The sequence below is a fragment of the Clupea harengus genome, chromosome 13 (genome assembly GCF_900700415.2).
Source record: "Clupea harengus chromosome 13, Ch_v2.0.2, whole genome shotgun sequence".
Lineage (NCBI taxonomy): Eukaryota > Metazoa > Chordata > Actinopteri > Clupeiformes > Clupeidae > Clupea > Clupea harengus.
Window position 1 is genome coordinate 10,216,866 of NC_045164.1, and position 17,642 is coordinate 10,234,507.

Below are 17,642 nucleotides of genomic sequence, written 5' to 3' on the forward strand. Positions count from 1 at the left end.
TATGCACACACACACACACACACACACACACACACACACACACACACACACACACACACACACACACACACACACACACACACACACACACACACACACACACACACACACACACACACACACACACACACACAAACACAGTACAACAATGTCACAGCATGACCCCAAGACAGCGTGATTGACATACCTTCTGGGATTTATGTACTTCAGCTGTGGTACAACTGTTCGGAGAGAAATTCAGGAAGAATTCTGGAAAATGTGCTGGATTATGTAGATTCCTGAAAATTTCACATCCATCTGTGTGCATGCATTTCTGCATAGTGTCTGCATCAGAGCAGTGAAACACAGAGCTCTTAAAGATGAATCTGGTTGTTTCCTGACATCTGAGCTCACAGTTCTAAGCACAGCACATACACAAAGGGAACCTGCTATGTTCATGATGCTAAATATGTGTTATTTATTTGGACAGCCTGTTCCTGAACAAAAATTCAAAACAATATTCCGTCCAATACCCTTCTGCATACAGCAATACAGTTTCCTCAATATCAGATTCACACACTTATCTATACATGCAACGCTTTTAGATTCACACACTTAACTCTACATGCAACGCTTTCAGCTTCACACACTTAACTCTACATGCAACGCTTTCTACAGATTCACACACTTAACTCTAAATGCAAAGCTTCCTAGAGAAGGAAGAAGAAAAAACTTTTAAAATAAAAAATCAGAAAGACAGAAAAAAGAACCAAGCTGAAACCAAATGGCCCATTGTGACATATACCAATGACATCACTGTCATAAAGTACCGTAGTTGTTCTGAAACGTGAGGGTGGAATACGAGGACAGTGTGTTCTCTTTCATTCTTAGAGAATGTGTACATGGGATCTTGGGAGGATAGGTTGAGGGGATTCCACTCCAGGCAATATCAGTAATATGTAATATGTGACTATAAGTATACACGTCACATTTAATGCATTGTATACAATGCCATTAGGTTGAGATAAACTCATATGCATTACCAACAGAGTGTATGGGAACATCTGTACTGTACCTGCGCAATAAGTGTCATCAATTTTGAGAAGGGAGAGAAATGACAGCTGAGTTGACTACATTTTATGCAACTGTAGAATCTCAAAGAATCAAAGAGCTATGAACCATGGGGAACAAACACTCTCTGTGTGGTAGTAGTAGTAGTATCTCAACAGTTTTCACTCAAGCAGAGTTGATTTTACACTGTGGCCTTTTAAAGTCTTCTTTACATCTGCATCCACAGCACAGCACAGCACAGCACAGCACAGCAGACTGACATGATTTTAGATAACAGCTCTGCAGAGATGTGCGTGTGCATGCATGAACAAACAGCAGCAACAGACAGAAACCATATGGAGGAGCGACAGACAGGGAGGATGCCATCATCTCCAGGCAGCACTTCACCATGCTTCAACAAGAAATATTATCACTGACAAATGGATCAGAGTATCTATGTGTACTTAGAAGTTCCCCCAAGTTCCCCCCTGAAATGTTTTTTGTTATTATTTGTTTGTTTTTTGTTTTGTGTCATCATGACTTTTATAGTCCTCGGTTTTTAACTGTACTGTGAAGTGTCCTGTTTAATATAACTCTGGAAAACATTATTTATTTACGTGTATTGTATCCTAGTGATAGATACATGCTGTGCAATGACAATGTAATTTAACCCTCAGCGTGTCTACTGTGCACCAGCCTTCTGGGAAAAGATTGCATAAGAGGATATAGGCCAGCTTTTGTGGTATGGGATCTGTGGAAAATGGTGACAGTACGTGTAATGGTAATGAGATAAAGCTTTGAGTAAAGCCTGCTGACTGAGGCTGTTGGGGAATTTGCTATCGCTGTCTCCGCATCAGTTTCTTCCTCAGATGTATTTGTAGTGCTCTAGTATCTGAATATGCACAAACACACACACACACACACACACACACACACACACACACACACACACACACACACACACACACACACACACACACACACACACACACACACACACACCTACACACACACACACGCACACACACACACAGACACACACACACACACGCACACACAGACACACACACACACACACACACAGACACACACACACACGCACACACAGACACACACACACGCACTCACACACACACACACACACGCACACGCACACGCACACACACAGGAGATAAAACATTGTTAATACAGCCACTCATCTACAGATGATTTCCCCTCCACCAGCATGTTGGCTCGGATCGTGTTAAATTTGATTTAGGTCAGCAGCTGTTAAGGATAAAGGGAGAAATGTTCCAAATGATATCTTGGACCGGGCCAAACTGCAAATAGCAAAATGAGCAGTGTCATATCATCAGCCCATCTGTAATTTTAGACCTTTTACATGTAAATAGTCTCACCACGGGAGAACCAGAACCAACACAGGCACCGTCAGAGTCCACCAAGACACATGACCCCCCACCTAGAGACTGGATATCCAGGTTGTGTGATTATGCTTCAGGTTGAGTTGGAATTAGTGTCCATCACATAGTGCTGCTGCACACCAACACGGACAGGAATGTAAAGGTCTGCACATCTGGTGAAGTGCTCACATACCAAACCTCATCTCATCCCATCTGTCTGACATGACTCCTGCACATCCTCTCTCTCTCTCTCTCTCTCTCTCTCTCTCTCTCTCTTTCTCTCTCTCAGTAATGTTACAATCTGCTGATAAACCACACTGGTTTCCTCTACCTATAAAGATCCCTTCAGGCCCTGTCCTTGTTGAGTTTATTTAGAGCTGTTGACATTTTCAAGCCATTGATTTTTATAAACTTCATCTGAACCAATTTTCAGAAGAAAGTAAATTAGCCCCTTCTTGTCCGGTTTGATATGTGCTAATTTTATTTATTTATTTACACATACCCTCTGGAGGCTACATAGACCACCAGCCAGACTAATTACCACAGTGGCTCTTTTATCTTCCTTATTGATCTCAGCCAAGGCTGTAATGGGTTCCGCTTCACAAAACCCTCTGGTTTACACAACGATATGCCACAACAACACCTAGACTGCACAATGCAAGACTTCAAACACTAATGTACTTCAACGACAATGCATGATTATGTGCTAATGGTTACTGATATTCAGTGCCATACAAATTTACATATTTAGTAGACACTTATTCAAAGTGACTCACAGTAGAGGGAGTGTTTGCATTTAAGTAGTGTAGTGTGTTAGTGGGTAGTGTTCCAATGATTGTGCTCTTAGGGAGTGCATAACCTCAGTGTCACAAGCACCCTGGTCTACCTTTTGAGAATACAATTAAGCTATAGATACACTTCACAGCAATCTTGCACTATGGCCACTTTCTATACATTTGGTGACTGAATTTTGCTTAGGTTACACGATTCATGTATTTACAGTGCTGGAAAGCCTTTCCAACAGGCATTTTATGTTTATGATTCTCTTTTCCCTGGAAGCATGAATGATATGTGGCTAAAAAGAGACAAGTCAAGAGATGAAGGCAAACCAAATTCTGACTCAATGGGGAGAAACATTCTAAGACTCCAGCATGAATGCTTTCTATTCCCATGTATAGTTTCTATTCACATACGTATGTGCTCTGAATATTTAAATAATGACAAAAAAGTATTGAACGATCAATGGCATACAACTTTCCCATTGTCTCCGTTTCTGCACTAGGGTGTTTTGATGAAGTACAAGAGGCAGTGAAACGACAAGAACAACTGCATCTACACAGGTGCAACTCCAACTTGTTATATTTTATGCCAATTTCCATATAAATGATGCTAGTACTCTGTTCTTGAATACACTGGAGAGCATGGGGGGGGGGGCATGCCACAATGAGAGCTTTCATTTATTTTATAAGCACGTGTTTGTAGGGCCATATTAAACCAAAAAGTGGTTAGGTACATTGCAGCACATACTTCTGAGACCTCTGGACAAGAGACAGAATCATTTGTCTTTCACATCTGGACACAAACAGCTTCATGGTGCTCACTGAGTGTCAAATACTGACAATGGATACATGATGTAGCAGTCACTGAAAGTCTGCCATCTCATCTTAGCCTGTGGACATCTGGCTGACCAGAGTCAGCAGGAGAGATGACAGAGGTGAATGTCAAAATCTCTGTGCACTTCAGAAACGAATCAACCTGACAGCTCTTGTGGTCGAGAGGGGAAAGGAGACATGAAAGTACCTAAGCCATGAAGGTTAATGATGAATAGTCAACATAAGTTGATAGGAATTGAAAGATTGCCTTAGCATGTATTTGGGATACTTTTAAACCAAAAAATCTACAGAAATAAAATGTAAATAAAAAAATGAGAACAACTAATTCCTTCTTGACAGTAATTGCACTTCAACCTTCAATTACTATGTATCATAAAATACATGCATGACTTCTTCTAGTTCCAGCTGCATCACCTTGCTGACGGATGTTTTGATGAAACAATCCCCAGTGTTTTAAAATGTAGCCTCATAATTTGCACCGTTGTCAGTTGTTTATCTGAGTAATGGAGTGGCCTGTGCTCTGGACAGTGCACTTAACACAAACCTGCAGATTTCACACACTGCATAGCTATTCCAGTGCAGCAACACTGGCCACACGACACGTACTTAAACACGAGTGAGAACGCCGGTGGTGCTGGACACAAGAAGTGGCATAAACAAAACAATCATAAAGTGATACCAACCTCTAATTTGCATAGGCTGGAGCTCTTGGATCGCGACTTCTTGCCAAGATACACAGAGAACCATCTTCTAACTGTAAATTTCCGCATGCTCGTGTCCATTGTCCCAGTTCTGTCCTCTAGCCTCTAATAGCAATGTATCTTGGTCCTGCGCCTAAATCCAGATCAGCGCACAACAATGGGCGGATTTACTGTTGCTTCTCAGTCACCCCCCTCTAATCCATAATTCTGAATTATGAGGGAGATGAACATGCGCCACACAAAACATGCAGATGGGTGACCGTAGAGTGATTTGACCTGTCCTTGCTTCGAAGCGGTGCGTTCATTTGCTGTGTCGCTGGAGCCGTATGACAGGCGCTGTCCCCAGCACCTACCTCACTCCTTTGCGTACACGATCTCTGCTTCACTTGCTGTTGCAATGTGAGCTAAAGCACACTCCACTCCCTCCCAAACGCTTGAGTCCAGACAGCATCCAATCAAGCCCGGGCTGCACCGCAACTGTGGTGGAGAACTCCCACCGTAAACCACGACATATTTCCTAAACGAATCAGCGACGCCACTGCAGCTCCCCGACACTCACGGGGATATCAACGAGGCTTGACCGTGGTAAAATACCTGCTAGAACACCTGTCGTCTCTATCATATTACAGTATAGAGCGTAATATCTATGTACAACACCAGGAAACGGCGCGCAACGTTGTATAACGTGTTGAGGAACGTGGTCGTAGCCTACCAAACGTATTGTTCCGTTGCCTATACAAATACCTGCTATTTAAACAGCGGATTAGTGCCAGTGCAAAGTGTCCAAAGAGATTAGTGATTAGTGGTTTAGGTTTGGCAGGATAGTAAGAAACCAAGACAACCACGTGTGGCCATAGCAGGCCAGACCTCTCATCTTTGCGTGTAATCTATGGAACACTGTTTAGTTTATGTGAAGGTAGGCTACGTGTTCTGCAGGGTCGTCGTAACTGACCTTAAAACATTTCACTGTAGTTCATTCATTCAGCACTCAATACACTTTGAGCGATCCACATTTGAGTGATGGAATTGCTGCACCGCTACTCTCTTCCTACGTCCACGCAGCAAAATATTTAAGCTATGACGTGAAAAATGGTTCTTTATGAGGCGCTGCAACACCATTGATTGCATTCTAATCAGGAATCGCAATACACAACAGCCATGTGTCCAAAACTCTATATATAATATAATAATAATATTTAAATTAAGGTTCTTCATTGCCTCACCCCCACTCAGATAGCCTACTATGAGGCCACCCTCATAAAAGGAACACTTATTTCCCACACCTGCCTCATGATAATGTAACACACACACACACACACACACACACACACACACACACACACACACACACACACAGTACGTGATTCTGACACTACAATGTGTTGAGGTTCCTCAAAACCCCAAATCAAAACTACTTTGCAAATCAGTGAACAGAGTAAATGACAAAAAAAATAAACAAAACAGAGGAACAGAGCAGTCAAGTGGAATAGGTCTCAGTGCTGTTTTTCGCACTTCTGAGAAGATGGTTTCTCCTTTGAATGGGAAGCGTGTTGTGTTATTTATTCTTGTTAGTTCCCCCATCATCCACAGATGGGGTTCTAACATGGTGAGAGTTGTCTGCTACAACTTCCTGTTTGTGTTACAGACTAAATCTCATGATCACACACACACACACACACACACACACACACACACACACACACACACACACACACACACGCACACAGTAAGAGCGATCGATTCAGATCCGGTATCAAATCCAGTGACATTCTGTGATGATTGCTTGGATGACTCCAGCATTTAGACTGGCATGTAGTCACGGAGAGAGGGGGACAGGCACCTCCATGCTTGTACTGACACCCTGTGGTTAAAGTGGGGTATTACATCAAGTTTATGTTCCACCAGCATGACTTCGCAGCAACTTCTACCCTACCAAAGCCAACATCTTTTCCAAAAAAAGGAATCGCCTCCTTTTGTTTTCAAATCTCAGGAAGAAAATGTTGTTAATATGTTGTTACTGTATATTAGAACACAACATTTTTGCACTACTTGACCTGGGATGACCCAGCCTGACCATCTAAGTCAGCCTTGAATCATGCCGGGAAGTCCAGAGGCTCAAGTATTATATACTGTATGTATCATATGTGCATGCCTTTTCAGTATTCTGTAGATGGCGAAATGCAACACTACACTAATTGTACTAACTGTGTTATGTAATGTGAACTATACGTTATGATCTACTTTATTTGGCATCAGTTTTCAGGAGGATACATGTCAGGCTAAAAACCTCAAGCAAAACTGTAACCTCTGGTAATATTTGCAACACAAATGTTTGGTTCACAACTGATTTTTTAAATGAAGAAAATCTGACTAAAAGCACGACTTGCTGTGATTAATACTGCACTTACATTTACAAATCATTTCTATTTGTGTGGGAAAGTGTGAATTGGTATTATGACACATGCTGCTGGAAGAGGCAGCCATCCAAAGCAAGTACATATATGTGATGTTCATGTACCATTAGTGAAAAGAGAAAGCTGCCCGAGAACCATGTTAAAAGTTACCATATTTAGAAACTGACAAGCTCATCACCAATTCCATAGGGTCAATATAGATGGGGTTTAGTTTGCCTTTTGGCTTTGGTGTTGTTTATTCTCTTTGTTTCTTTATGAATACCGTATGACGAGATGTATAAAATTGGCTTGCATAGTTATGTAATACTAAGTGTAACATGAAAATAAAAAATAGGCTACAGCACACTTCTTTCTGCTAGACACAGAAAACATGCCAAGGCCAAGGTTAAATACCATCTTTAATCCCATTGTTATTGTCCAATCCTTAATCCTACAGGGTCATCTTCACATATTATGAAGCTTTCGGTGCATTACCCACAGTAGGTGTTCTACCACTCTCATTGCGAGCACTGATATAAACAAGTAGTGACTTCCACATCTACAGTCAAATGGAAATATTCAAAGTAAGTTTCTAATCGAAGACAAAAGGCAACCTATTACATAACGCACTGCAGTGGCCCTGCACTATGCACTCTGCATACAGTGCAAAACCAATTATCACAATTAACACTACTGACAGCAATCTAGCGACTGACGTTATGTAAGTGTTCCTGATGGAGCCAGCCCATCCCCAAACCCCATTTACCAGCTACAGAACTTCTGTATTGACTGGCCGTACTAGTTGTCTCTAAATGGAATACCAGTGTGTTGCTGCATATAAAGAGTGGTTAATACCAAGTGCTGTGTCACATCGATCATTCCCCTAATGATTCATACAGATCTGCCTCTGGGTGAAATAAGTTTACACTAAAATGGAAATGAATTAAGTGCTATGGTCTCATTGCTCTGCCCTGAGGCAACCCGTTCTGAAAAATGTAGCCTCTCTGCACTACATAAAGGAGGAGTGAATTACGAGCTCACTTCATTCGGGTGAATAAACTGTATCTTGCACTAACTAAAACATGAGTGGAATATATTTTACTTACTAAATTTGACATACTTTTATAATTTAGCTGAATGTTTTTTCCTCCTCATAAGAGATATGGATAGGGCTACACCTCGTCCTGTATTACTTTTCTGACTTCTGAAAAAGCTGCGCTTATCTGTATGGGCCTGTAGTTCTCCAGATGCCCAATTAGGAGTGAAAACAAATTGAAGGGTGCAGTTCTGAGACAGTTATGAGAGTATGCTCTCTTCACTCTGTGTTAGCCGTGCCATTAAGTTCGTCAAGGTTATCTTACTGATTTGCAAAGTAGTTTTGATTTGGGGTTTCGAGGAACCTCAACACATTGTAGTGTCAGAATCACGTACTGCATATTCATCTTATCTTAACTCTGCTCTGAAGTCTGATGTGAAGCAGGCCATCAACCATGTGATTATGACACTAGCAAACTCAAATCAAAACACATGCCTCATGATCTGCATGGAGTGGTGGTGGGGACTCTCTCTATCAAGCTCACATTCATTGCTTTGATTTGTTCATTAAGGATAGAAAATGTTGTGCTGAAGAATTCGAGAAATGTTTTAACTTTGCGTGTATGACTACCGAAGAATCCCTTCAGTTGTCATTAAAATCCGCATTGTGAAACTCTCTCTTTACTGGGTTGTGAATTTCCCTGAGGGCAATTGTGGGTTTGTCAAAGCCCACATTTCAGGAATACACATAATTCTGCATTCATGTATTACAAAACTACTCTGTATTGAATTCAATGAACAGAGTAAATGACAAAAAAAATAAACAAAACAGAGGAACAGAGCAGTCAAGTGAAATAGGTCTCAGTGCTGTTTTTCGCACTTCTGAGAAGATGGTTTCTTCTTTGAATGGGAAGCGTGTTGTGTTATTTATTCTTGTTAGTTCCCCCATCATCCACAGATGGGGTTCTAACATGGTGAGTGTTGTCTGCTAAAACTTCCTGTTTGTGTTACAGACTAAATCTCATGATCAACACACACACACACACACACACACACACACACACACACACTTACCATTGGTGACGTAAGGATATCCTGAGCAGTTTCGGGTAGATTCTCATCTTCAGTAAGTGAGGCAAAAGCACTATCCACAGATAAAGTGTCCATGTCTGCACAGACCGTCTCCAGACTAAGTCGTTCATTCCCCACCAGCCCTCTCGAAGGACACCGTTGACTCATGGTCGACCTCTCCAAAGGGCGAAGAAAGGGAGCCGAGGACTTTAAATCTCCACTACAAATATGGAGAAGAATTACGAGGGGCAGCCGCCAATAGCCTAAAGTCATAAGTATTATCTCCACGACCTACTCCCATCAATACACGTCCTTTAAAAGCCTGTAGGTTGTGGCAGATACGGTGTCTCGACTGAATAAGGACTATCCATTGAGAGATTCAAGGCCACCGGGGCTTCACAGGAGCTAAAGATCCCATACTGGCCCTCCTGTCTTCAGGATATGAGACATTCTAGTGGCATCAAAAAGGGAGGGGGGGGGGGGATATAGAGAAAGGCAAAGGACAGAGAGAGAGGGGGGTAGAGGGAGAGAGACAGAGAGAGAGAGAGGAGAGTATTTCTAGTGGAGCATGCCTCTGATTAAGAAGCAGTGAGGCAGCAGTGCCATTGTCCTGCTGTCGTAATAGCTAAGAGTCAGGGCATTCGCACAGTCAGTGCAGATCAACCCACATTTGATAACCATAGAAACGCTTCAGTTAGCACTTTACAGCAGCAGTAAAGAGGTTTGGTCAAAAACTAGTGCGTTAATTAGCATGCAAAAACCTTGTTGGCACTGATTGGCACTGGTCTATTTTGGCAATGTACCTAGCAATGTTGTACAGTGAAAGCTTTTCTTACATTTTCATGGGGTGTTCCATCCCAGAACACAGAACTACATAGTGCACATCCTGGATGACGAGTGGGAATGACAGGTACGTTTATCTACCCTTCACATGAACATATACCAGCAAAATTCACATGGACATGATATGAAAACTACCTGCTTATAAAGACATACGTCATAAAGTGGCAAATTGTTGCATAGCGTTGCATTAAGTGGGTCCACAAAACATGAAGCACACATACTCCAACTGCACCTCATTCATAGCAGTGGTTTGATAATCTCATTAGAATTTATTGCGGACTCTGTTACCTACTTGTGCAGGTGTTCTGATGAGAGTTTATGTAAAACTGATCAACATCACTGCTAAAGCATGTGCAGTACACAGTATGTTGTCATTTCTGCAGCCAAGACAAAAAATGCAAAAAAATCACATAAGTATTGGGGTATTACCCAAACCAAAACTAGACCATCAGCAAATGATCTGCCATGAAGCTAACCGTGCAGTGCTTGTTGTTTCTACACATATGTATGGTATATGCCGAATGCACAGTACGTACATGCACTATATTTTACGAACATGACCCCCATGCTGTACTGGATTGATTCACGTAATCCTTAACACTCTTTAGGTACACTGAGCACTGGATGGCTCAATCTAAAAATAGCAGTGTTCCATGTAATTTAGCTGTCCATAAATCTTTTTGGCACGAGGTAGATTGTTAATATGAGGAATGAAGGACACAGCGGCAGGGTGGAAATCATTCTGAGCTGTAGCAGTAGCAGTGTTTTCCCCCTTATCTCTCTCTCTCTTTTTAAATGTAACACAGAATACACCATCAGGGCCTTTTGCCACCTCCTGCTTCAGCCTCCAGCCATGAGATTGGCAGACTAATGTTGCTCACACTAACATCTCAAAACCGGAAAATGTAGATTTCTGCAGCTGTCAAGTTGGGGACAATTATCAGTCTCTGCTGAATTTAGAGGACATTGAAAGGGGTGTTAAATGTTTATTTTGTTGTTAAATCATTATGATAATTAAGACATTGCAATAAAAATTGCAAAAAAACAGTAGTATCACTAATTATCTCAAAAACCTGATTCCCACATTTAAAGTGTTGATTTATGAAAATCCACATCCCATTTCAATACTGTTACAGATCAATTTCCATAACAATACAAACAATAGTACAAACACAGGTGTGCTCTCCTCTTCATTACAGCAGAGAATCTCCCAGCAAATAAATGCTGCCCCCTTGTGGTTATAACACGTATGTGCAGGACAAGAGGATCAAGGAATGGCTGTGCAAATTAGATTAACAGAATTTCATAAAACTCATAAAAAAGTAATAATAAAAGGGAAATTAAATGGACAAAGGCAACAACAAGTAAACACAGGTGAGAAAAAAATAAAAAATACTCTGCTTGACCATGTTTGGAGTTCCATCACAGCATTTAGTTGGCAAATTCTACTGTCACTCTAAAGCAAGCCAACCAAACCACAGCCACCAAAACTTCACCAAATGCAGCTCAGTACAACATGATTAACTTAAGTACTAGCTAAAGCTATAAAATAGAAACAATTCTGTAGGGAAATGTGTTATGTCTGAATGCAATTTACAAACAGAAGAAAAAATGAAAAGATATTAGTTCCCTCAAAAAAGACACTTTTACAAAACCCCACTCAACATCATCACAATGCCCATGAAAGGTTTGTTTCTTGGCGAAGGAATAATGAGTTATACTGCAGAATGTTAGTGACCAGAGAGAACTGTTCATCCCTCTCTTCCATAGGCCTGAAGAAGAGACAAACTGTAGACCAAAAGACACTATGCTGTTGAACTCTTATTCTGATACAAAAATCTACCGCCATGAAGATAAGAAGGTAATGACAAAGAATGGGAAATAATGCCTCTGATTGTAGGAGATTCCTCTTCTAGACCACCTTCTTGGTGAAAATGGCTTGCAGACTAACAGGGCCTAACCCTAGGGCTAATGCCAAAGTATCTGGCCTAGAAACATTACACATGATAAAAATATCAATAATCAGAGACCCTACTTGTCGTGACTCAAATAACTAAAACCCTGTTAAAAGAGAAGTGATGTTTGTTGCATACCGCACTCATATTTACTCAAAAGACATACAAAGCATATGGGCAGTGCTGTTTCTCCCCTGAAGTGACCATGTGCCCCTCTTCCTTCTTTAAAAAGGGTAGTGTGAAAGGAAAAAGGGAAGAGAGGATACATTTGTTTGATGTCCAGCAGAAACAAAGCTGCTCTTTCAGAGTTGCCCATTACTGTTTAAAACTGGCACGAGTTTCAATGCTGCCAGACACAGGTTTGAGGTTTTGGAACGGAGAAAAGGTTAAGATGGAGGGGAGAAAGACAGAGAGAGGGAAACAACGGGAGAATAAAACAGTGGGGGAAAAGTCTGATTGTGATTGCTGACCACCACAGCATTTTCATAAACGGAAACAATCATGTGGTTTTTACCATCAAAACAACATTTCCAGTCACACTCATGACGTACGTCACATGTCTGAGTCATACCTCAAACTCTAAACCATTGTTGAGATATTTACCCTCAAAGAGGAACTTTAGAACCATGTTTTGCATGACCATGTCTGATTGGGGGGGGGGGGGGGGAAACAAACCCACAACAGGAAATGTTGCAACTAGAAGTTCTCCATTGGCAGTGGATAGTGCACTGGCATGTTCAGGTCGCAGACGCTGAAACCCCTGACCCCTCTGAAGCGATACAGGAGAACGTCATTGACTCGGCTCCACAGGTCATCCTCTGACTTCTCGCAGTCGATCGGCTTAAAGTCGCTGTTCACGCAGATTTCGATCTGGCCCAATTGCTGAACCTGTTCAGCCTATTAAAAAAAAAAAAAAAATAATAATAATAATAATCATTCATTCATTTTTAAGGTTGATGTGGCATTATGAAGCACATGAGTACACCTGCTAGCGAGTAAGATGTTGACCATTTTTTTATACTGTATACTTTAAGATTGTGTGTTAACACAAGGGCTGTGTTAACCATAAGCAGTAATGAAGTTCTACAAGTAAATAAGTAAGTAGGTAAATTAGTAAATAAATACATAGATAAATAGCTTTTGACCATATATTTTGTTATTAAACAAAGTTCAGTCAATCTCAGGACTTAGTACCTTTGCTGATGGATGAACACACTGAATCTTTGGTTTCGCACCAAAAGCCTTTTCGATGGCAGCTTCAATGGCATCCGTCTGAAGAGAGTCAACATGCACATATAAATACAGATTTACACAGCAATTCCACTTCCAGTAAAAACATTTTGATAGGAAACTGCACCAGCCAACTACTTTGCTCAAAAACACAAACACAAACACATGCACACACACACACACACACACACACACACACACACACACACACACACACACACACACACACACACACACACACACACACACACACACACACACACACACACACACACACACACACATTAACACAAAACTCCTACAGGAACACAACAAATAAACACATTTAAAACATAGAATGCAGATATCTCTTTTGAACTATGCCACAATACTGGCAGGAAATGAAAGCTAGAATGGGTTTGGATGTAAAGGCACACCTAGACTATGTTGTGCTTTTAGGATGCCGAATCTAAGAACAGATTTTAGGCTTGGCCTACTCATAACTGTGTGTTGGAGGAACCATTCATAGACTCTCAATGGCTATGCTTTCATCTGTTGTGCCAACACAGATACTGTGGTGATGTGAAGCAGAAATTCAACAGTGCATGTTCAATGCTCACATTGAGCTTCAAGTCCTTAGAAAAAGAGCACTCTCTGGATCCACACTGGATTTCCATAATCCATAACACTCACACACACACTCTCTCTCACACACACACACACACACACACACACACATTTAGTGCAGGATGTGCCAACCAAACACGCTCAACAGTTTAATTTCATGTTTTATCCAGCAGCAGTATTAGACCTCTGATTTGCTAAGCAGGATGAGAGCCAGAATGCCCTCATCAAACCAGTCAATTCAGGTCATTGATCCCTTCTGAAAAGGAACGAGAACGGGCACTGTGGCAATGCAATGGCTCTGGAGTTGCGAGATAAGACTCGAGGCTTTGCTCTGTGGTCTCGTGCTCTGCAGGAAGTCACGGTTTGTAAAACAACACTGTGGTTCTTCCAAAGTCTTGATCACAGTCAAGTCCCCTTCCTTTTTAATATCGTTCAACGGTTAAAGTCATCATGATCCCCAATAGACTGATTTGTTCAACCTTTTTCACAGTTCTTGCTGCGAAGCAGCACTTGAATGAGGAAGACAACATTTTGCTTTTGTTTAGATTCTAACTTAAACATTAATGTAATAACATCCTGGGATTGTTTTTGATGTAGCTATTTCTTATGCTGTAGCCACCATTTACCTGATAATTCTGCTCTGCGGGCACAATACCAGCTTTGGTCAGGACGCTGAGAAAACAAACAAACAAACAAACAAACAAACAAACAACAAAACACAGGAAAACAGTTGGAGCTGGTTTTGTACCTCAAACCACTACGTCTCTATCATGCAGGACAATTCTAATAATGCTCTGTAGTCACAACTCATCCATTCATTTGGTGTACTTACCCAGTGAGGTCAAACATTTTGTACAGTTCAAGAGCTTTGCTGAAGTACTTATGCTGACTGTTCAGGGACTCGCTTGTTGCAGCGCATGTTCCATGTTTATGCCATTCATATTTCCTAATTGAAAATACACAGAGACAAGCAGCTGTTGACACAGTGTATTCAAGGTGTTTGAAACCCATAATGAACAGAAATAGAAAACAGAAGCCCTGAACTGATCAGCATCAGCATTGGCAGTGCACAGCAGTGCATCAGCATCAGTTTACTGTTATTCCTTACGCCTTCCATCTGATATCTGGCCCAATGTCCTGCTTATCATTAAAATGTTATCTAATCATTTCATTCTGTTCATGGAACTTTTTCGACATTATATAAATGTATATGTACATACCAAAACTCAGCTGAAGTTGGATGTAGAAGATTTGGCCAGTATTTATCCATGTCTGGCTTTAGGTCCTGAAAATGTCATTAAGGACATTAATCAAAGATAAACAAATGTTGAGCAATGTCTTTGAGCAATGTAAAGAAATCCCTCCAGAAAAACTGACAAAACATGTCATTGTGATTACCTGTATTTCACTCATGTTGAACTTCCATGATGAGTTGCATGCTATGCCAATGTTTGGCCTTTACATCAAAGTGAGACAGAGAAACATGTAGCAAGTGGATTACCAAATGTGAATGTAAATGTAAAGTAAATGCACATAATTATTATTGCCAAGCCATAGTGACCATGCTTATCTACTTACCACAGGCCATGCAAAGTCCAGTATTTATAGTGTTCTTTGCAATGTTCCATCTGAAAGTTAAGTGTTTATCAACTGGTCATGCATGTCCAATTCATACAGATAAGTACTAAATGACAATACCAAAATAATTTGATTGGCATATACTTTTAAGTCTACCACTTACACAGGGACAACAAAGCCATGGTTCTTAGGTTTAAAAATGTAAGCTGTTAGTGATTAAGCACCTGACAGGTGACAGTGCTTATAACAGAGTCCATTATGAGACATCTAAAATTGTATTATTATAAAGCACAGTAAGATGCTATCTGGGTACGAAGACTAGAGTCACAGTTGAGACACTTCGAAGAAAAGAAAAAAAAAACTCAACAACAGAAAACCTAATGGACACAAACAAACAAATTAGGAAACTACGTACAGTACAGAATGTTTCTGGCCAGTGGTGAGTCAGAATAAGCTTGGTCCATGGCTTCCTGGAAAAGAAAAACACAACGGGCAGTTTAGTAAACCATAGGAAGAACTGCTTATGTGTGAAGCTGTCAACCTATTTCAGAGACATTTATAACAATGAAACAGCAGACACAACAGATCAGTCACACGTCTGTGTACTGTACTTGTAGTGTGAGAGAAGGGTGTTGTACAGTCTGTGACACATATCTTAAGTATTTTCTTCAGTTGAGACAATTCACTTACCACAAAGGGATGTAGGTGGACGACGCCAGACCAAGGCACAGAAGTGTCACAAGTTCAAACGCTCTCATTTCAAACCCTGTAAAATGTTGAACATAAATATTGTTAGCGTTTTGATACTAAGTGGCAGACCTCTCGTCATGCTCAATCTTAAAAAGTATCTCTGTCTGAGAACAATACAGCATTCAGTAAGACAATTGTCCTCTCTATTGCAACAGTTAAAATGAACAATCTGACTGCTAATTGATTCTCATGACACAACGCTGATCTGTCTAAATTCATATAAACGTGTCATGATGAAAGACTAAACTACATAACCGTACCAAATGACACTAACGTGAACTATTAACCTCACTTTTAAAGGAAGCTATGATTTAACGTTAACGTTAGTTACACATTGGGTACAATGCTAGCTGGCTAGCCTAATCTGCGTGAACGTGATTCTGTTATTTAATAAAACAACGCTACGCAAATTACTCGAAGGGTATCGAAGCGAAGTATAATTTAGCTCAAAACTGTACAGAATACTGAAACTAAATGTTAGCATACCGCATATAGGCTACCTCGAGATTAAAACTGAGTGAGCAAGACTTTCCTAGCTAAAGGTGAAACAGTACACAAATCGCTTGCTAGTCAGCTGTTAAACTTGTAGTTTGATTCAGAGTGGAGAATTTAAAAAGTTTCTGATAGATTTTGCTTTCCACCTGTTTTTTCCAGATAGCATGCTTCAGAGTAGCCTTGTTGTTTGCAGCCCCAGCTGGTTTGTTCCTTCGTTCTGTTTGTTCTAATTTCAAGTTACACCACAAGTCGGAACAAGATTGTTTATACTGCAAGTGAGTGCGCGTGCTTGACAGCCATCATGTGACTTAAAAACGTCACGAGCAAAATTATTGCATTTGCTCCACCCGAATTTAATGTATTATACAAAGAACTTACCTACTTTCAACATTTAATACCTTTACATAAGACTGCTATGGAGTGAATACAGAAGGAAACTGTTTTTTAACAAGAATAATAATAACAAAAAATACAAAGCATTCTAGATAGGCACTCAATCTAGGGGCAAATTATTGAATCATACCTGTGATGGTCCTTAGGGCTATGTTGGCTGTGTAGCAGGGGTAGCCTATGTGGTTTAGTAGCACACCTGGGTAAGTTGTCTCAGAGTAAGTGGGAAACCCCAGAAGAAGAGCGCTAATGGCTTCGCTTTGTTAAGAGAATTAAACCATCAGGCTCCTTTAGAAGGAGGTTTACCACTTAGCCTACTCTTAGTTATCTTAACCAGGTTTGTCACTAAACCAGGCCTACTTGGAATATACCCAAGACGGCAGTCGCTGCCCAACTTGAGAACCGTATAGCGGGGTAAGATATCACTCTCCACTGTATCCCCTGTTAAAAATAGAATTTGCGTTGTCTCAAGAAGTCTACGACTCGAAGGAACCTTACCTGAACAAAACTGAATGTTTTGTCACCATTTAATTATTTTGTTGATTGTTGAAGT

The 17,642-nt window shown here is 40.7% G+C and overlaps 2 protein-coding genes across 2 annotated transcripts in view; both read right to left on the reverse strand.

The window, feature by feature from the left end:
* Window positions 1-5,506, reverse strand: part of rps6ka2 (ribosomal protein S6 kinase, polypeptide 2) — a 28,569-nt gene extending 23,063 nt beyond the window's left edge. The window contains exon 1 of the mRNA XM_012840473.3: window positions 4,726-5,506. Coding sequence (XP_012695927.1) covers window positions 4,726-4,824 — 99 coding nt within the window. The 5' untranslated portion in view covers window positions 4,825-5,506. The remainder of the gene's footprint in view (window positions 1-4,725) is intronic.
* Window positions 5,507-11,055: 5,549 nt separating this feature from the next.
* Window positions 11,056-16,993, reverse strand: rnaset2 (ribonuclease T2). The gene is made up of 10 exons (XM_012840426.3): window positions 16,846-16,993; window positions 16,145-16,220; window positions 15,870-15,924; window positions 15,455-15,504; window positions 15,275-15,332; window positions 15,097-15,161; window positions 14,709-14,822; window positions 14,503-14,548; window positions 13,235-13,312; window positions 11,056-12,937 (listed from the first exon to the last, which is right to left on the reverse strand). Exons 2-10 carry the CDS (start codon window positions 16,210-16,212, stop codon window positions 12,737-12,739), a joined length of 735 nt encoding a protein of 244 aa, XP_012695880.1. The 5' UTR covers window positions 16,213-16,220; window positions 16,846-16,993; the 3' UTR covers window positions 11,056-12,736.
* Between the last annotated feature and the right edge of the window lie 649 nt (window positions 16,994-17,642).

Coding starts and splice junctions, on each gene's coding strand:
- rnaset2 (XM_012840426.3), bottom strand. CDS start 16,212: ATGAGAGCGTTTGAACTTGTGACACTTCTGTGCCTTGGTCTGGCGTCG. Junction 14,823..15,096: donor CCAACTTCAGCTGAGTTTTG/GTATGTACATAT, acceptor ATTTTCAATTAG/GAAATATGAATGGCATAAAC. Junction 13,313..14,502: donor CCGCAGAGCAGAATTATCAG/GTAAATGGTGGC, acceptor GACTCTCTTCAG/ACGGATGCCATTGAAGCTGC.